This window comes from Aplysia californica, unplaced genomic scaffold, assembly GCF_000002075.1.
Source record: "Aplysia californica isolate F4 #8 unplaced genomic scaffold, AplCal3.0 scaffold00346, whole genome shotgun sequence".
NCBI classification, from domain to species: Eukaryota; Metazoa; Mollusca; class Gastropoda; order Aplysiida; family Aplysiidae; genus Aplysia; species Aplysia californica.
Window position 1 is genome coordinate 351024 of NW_004797616.1, and position 4597 is coordinate 355620.

At 35.8% G+C, this 4597-nt stretch overlaps 1 protein-coding gene across 1 annotated transcript in view; it reads right to left on the minus strand.

The window, feature by feature from the left end:
- The window catches only part of LOC101859258 (protocadherin Fat 4), a gene marked incomplete at its 5' end in the record, with an annotated part of 115844 nt that overhangs the window by 38881 nt on the left and 72366 nt on the right, over positions 1-4597 (minus strand). Inside the window, 5 exons of the mRNA XM_035970948.1 lie at positions 27-215; positions 1238-1375; positions 1961-2146; positions 2548-2682; positions 4137-4328. Coding sequence (XP_035826841.1) covers positions 27-215; positions 1238-1375; positions 1961-2146; positions 2548-2682; positions 4137-4328 — 840 coding nt within the window. The remainder of the gene's footprint in view (positions 1-26; positions 216-1237; positions 1376-1960; positions 2147-2547; positions 2683-4136; positions 4329-4597) is intronic.

Consider the following 4597-nt stretch of genomic DNA (forward strand, 5'->3'; position numbering starts at 1 on the left):
CTCTCTCTCCCTTCCTCATTCCTCACCCTGTTGTCATTGTCTATCGCGGTCACTGTAAACACCAGACGTCCCTGGACTTCGTCCTCTGGCAGAGTGACGCCGTATGGAGTGTTGATGAACTGTGGAGGCTGCAGGTTCCTGAACACTGTCACAGTCACATTTGACTCAAAGCTGGACAGTTGTGGAAGGCCTTGATCACGGGCAATCACTCTCATCTGATAATAATAATTATTATTATTATTATTATTCTGATTATTCTGATTATTCTATTCATGTATATTTTGAATGTTCCTGATGAAGCCTGTAGAGTGCGAAACGGTGAACGGGTCATTAAATATTTTGGAAATACTACCAAGTCTCCACCTTTTTACTCTCTGCTGTATATAATAATAATAAAAATAATAATAATCATCATCATCATTGTTTAAAAAGCAGAGTAGGAGGGAGAGTCTTGCTTGATTTACAGACAAAAAAATATAAATATGTAAAATGTTTTAAATTTGTTTTATTGAATCATGATAATTATAATAATAATCATCATAATCATAATCATCATCATTATCATTATAATCACTCTCATCTGTTATAAGATAGATCAAACCATTTGATTCGTTTTGAAGTCAGCTCATGTCATTTATTTTATATAGATAAAAAAATAATATGGAGATTTTTAGTCAGAACATAACGAATTGTCCATGTTTCGCTACTTGTATTTTTTAAGTACTCAGAACCAGTGCTCTTTAATCTGGGCAGAGTGCTACTAATATAAATGTCATATATTTTCATCATTGTACAGAGGAAAACAAATTTCTTATAGAGAACTATTAAGTAGAATTTTTGTTTTTCTGTATTTTTATTCCGTAGGTACATGTATATTCCAAAGAAGTGACAGCAATAAAGTCTTCAAATAGTCGCGACGGTAGTGTCGCAAACAATACATTATGGTTTCAGCCCTAAGCTCTAGGCTGCTAAAGGCACACAGGCAGATATTTATCAAAACGAATACCTTCTTTCCTACAAATATCTATCATCCTTATCTTTCCTCCTATCCTATCCAACATCTATCATCATTATCTCTCCTCCTTCATTCCTACCTGTTGTTCTTATCTCTTATCCTTCTTTTCTTTGCACATTACTCTGTTGCAACACCTTTAATCTCCAATACATATATGACCTTTTTGTGTTGCAAGTGCCATAAAACTTTTACTAAAACTAAAGAAATAGCGTGTCTATTTACCGAGAAGAAGCTGGCCCTGCACGGGTCGTAGAGCAGCGACCTCCTCAACAGAAGCTGGCCAGTGATCTCGTTGAGCAAAAAGCAGGCCTGGTCTTCAGCGTCGGCCGTGATCTCATAACGGACAATGTTGTTGGGCGGCTGAAAAGACAGGAAGGCTGAGTGGTTGAAAATGCATTATACCCTCGTCTACACGAATGAGATGATTAAAGAGGCACGCTGCTTCAATTGTTCAAAATGTTGTCATGATCAAGGAAAAGAAAAAAGTGGAAGCTACTGAGCATCCAAATAACCCAAAATAATGATAACGACAGAAACTAAATTCACGTATGTGTACCTGATAATGAATTAAAACAAAAATCCAATAGGAAACTTATGAGAATTTTTATTAAAGATAGTAACATTACACCAAATGCCTCATTGGCCTTTAAAGCTACAATGTTGAGACACAGTCAAACCTGCTCTGAAGGTTACCTGTCCAAGACAATCACCTGTACAAACTACCACCTCCTATCCCCCACCCCCAGCCACCCCAACCAACCCCCATTTTTCTTTATATTTTAATGATGTTGTCTGAGACGTCCACTAGTCTAAGAAACTACTTTTCTCCTAGACCATCAGTGGCCATAATGAACAATTTCAACTGTAATGCATATCTTATTGATTCTATAGAGAGAAAACAATGATAAACCTAAGCAAAAGTTAAAGGAAGTGTTCTATACTTACCAGAGGATCATTATCAGTGGCAGTGACTGCCAGCAAAACATCACCTAGCGGCACCGTTTCCAGGACTGCGGTACTGTAGGTCTGTTCGGTAAATCGTGGAGGTTGGAAGTTTCGAGTAATCGTCAAACGACACACCTTGGTGCTGAATTTGAAAGGGACACCGTTGTCTCTGGCACGAATTCTCAGCTGCACAATTGAAAAGTATAAAGTGATATTAGTCAAGGGTTAATGTTGACCATAATATAATAATAATAATAATAATGATAATGATAACAACAAAAACAACAACAACAACAATAATAATAATAATAATAATAATGATAATGATAATATTAATAAATAATAATGCAGATCATTTCAAAAGTGCCCACTCCTGTCCACTACAGTTCTAAGAGCTTTACAATACCTTATTCTTAAAATGCTCTTTAGATTAACGCTACCACATAAATTTTTTTTTGTAGTAGAGGGTTTTACGGCGCCAGTACTACCACCTAAGCAGACATTTATACTATCACAACACCATCAATGGCTATATGCATAATATGAATACCAGAGGAAGGAAAAAGTACCAATCTGAGTCAACACACCTGGTACGTATCGATGTTCTCTTGAACCAGGTTGGTAGCGATGGTCACTACTCCGGTCACTTGGTTGATGTTGAAGTACACCGGAGCGGAGTCATCACCGATGATGTCGTAGATCACTTGACCAAACTGGCCACTCTGAGAAATAAATGATAATAATAATAATAATAATAATAATAATAATAATAATAATAATAATAATAATGATAATAATAATAATTATATAATAATAATTATTATTATAATTATAATAATTATAACATAACAATAATAAAAATAATATAATAACAATAATATTATAATAATAATAATAATAATAATAATAATAACAATAATAATAACATAACAATAATAACAATAATAATATAACAATAATAATAAAAATAATAACAATAAATAGCATTTGTGCAGCGCATACCCCCGCTCAACCACAAGCTCTATGCGGTTTACACTATACATATTATTACCCCAACAGACCACAAAACACTCAGAAACTTTCTCAGCTTTCCGAGAAGCATACAGTGCAAGCAGCTAATTAAACGCTCAAACACTAACAAACTGACAAGATTTTTTGCTTTCTATAGCTGGGTATACATTCCCACCTGGGTGATGTGAGGAAAATTCGCGTAAAGTGCCTTTCCCAAGGACACAACGTTGGCCCCTTGATCTTTGTCGGATCGTACGGTAGCCAGTCCAAGAGCCTAACCACTAGGTCACCGACGCCACGCAAATACATTTCATTTTATTCATTTACCCTTTGAACTTTCATCCTTGATGTTTCTCAAATGTCCATTCATGCGCTATTGGAACCTGGTTAGCCTCAAAAGCACCAGCCTTATGGGAAGCCAAGAAATATGTTCTGGGCCAGTTTACAGACATAATGGTTTCAAAGGGTTAACTTTTACAGATGCTTACGGCACATAAACAGCCAAACCATGCAAGATACAGGCTTGAACTTTGGCAGAAAAGTGTATATTCAATACTTGAAAGAGCGTAACATCAAGGAGCTTAACAGAAGAAAAACGTTTTACCTTTTGCTACAAACAAGTTGGAAATTTTTTTAAGAATAAGTATTTTCACTCAGCTGTTTCGTTTCTATAAACATTCCACATTGAATGTTGGTGCTGAGCAGCTGAAACAAAAGTTTTCCAAATCATACTTTTCAAAAAGCCATACCCTACATTAAAAACAGCAACTCTATTATTCATCTCATGGAAAGGCAAAAATCACTAAAGACTTAAAAATATTTACCTCAAGGATCAATGAAGTTTATCTCATCTTCCCTTACCTCGCTTGACATTACCTGATCTTACCTGACCTTACTTTACCTTATCTTTCTTAACTTATCTTATTTTACCTTATCTCACCTTATCTTATCTTATCTTACCTTATCTTATCTTCCCTTACCTCACCTCACCTTATCTTACCTTAGTTTACCTCACCTCACTTCACCTCACTTCATCTCATCTCATCCTATCTATCTTGTCTTACCTTATCTAATATGTTATCTAATCTTACCTCATCTAATCTTACCTTAACTTATCTAAACTAATCTTATCTTATCTATCTTCTCTCATCTTATCTTATCTTACCGTGCCATCAGCGTCTGTTGCCTGTACAGACGTCACACTGGTGCCAACTCCCAAATTCTGACTAAGGTCACCGTCGCAAGACGGACTTGTGAACTCCGGAGCAAAGTCATTGCGGATTATGTTGATTGTTACAAACGCTCTGCGGGCTGCTAGTCTGGGTGGGACTCCGTTATCTTGAAGCGCAACAACTCCCTGAAACATTAAGCAGCATAACAATCATCATCATCATCATCATCATCATCGTTTGGAAAGCAGAGTAGGAGGGAGAGTCTTGTTTGATTTTTAGACAAAATACTTTGAAAGATATAAAATGTATAAAATTTGTTTAATAGACATAGCTCAACGTTTCACCTCTTGGGCTTCCTCAGGAGCAATTCATTATCATCATCATCATCATCATCATCATCATCATCATCATCATCATCATCATCATCATCATCATCATCATCATCATCATCATC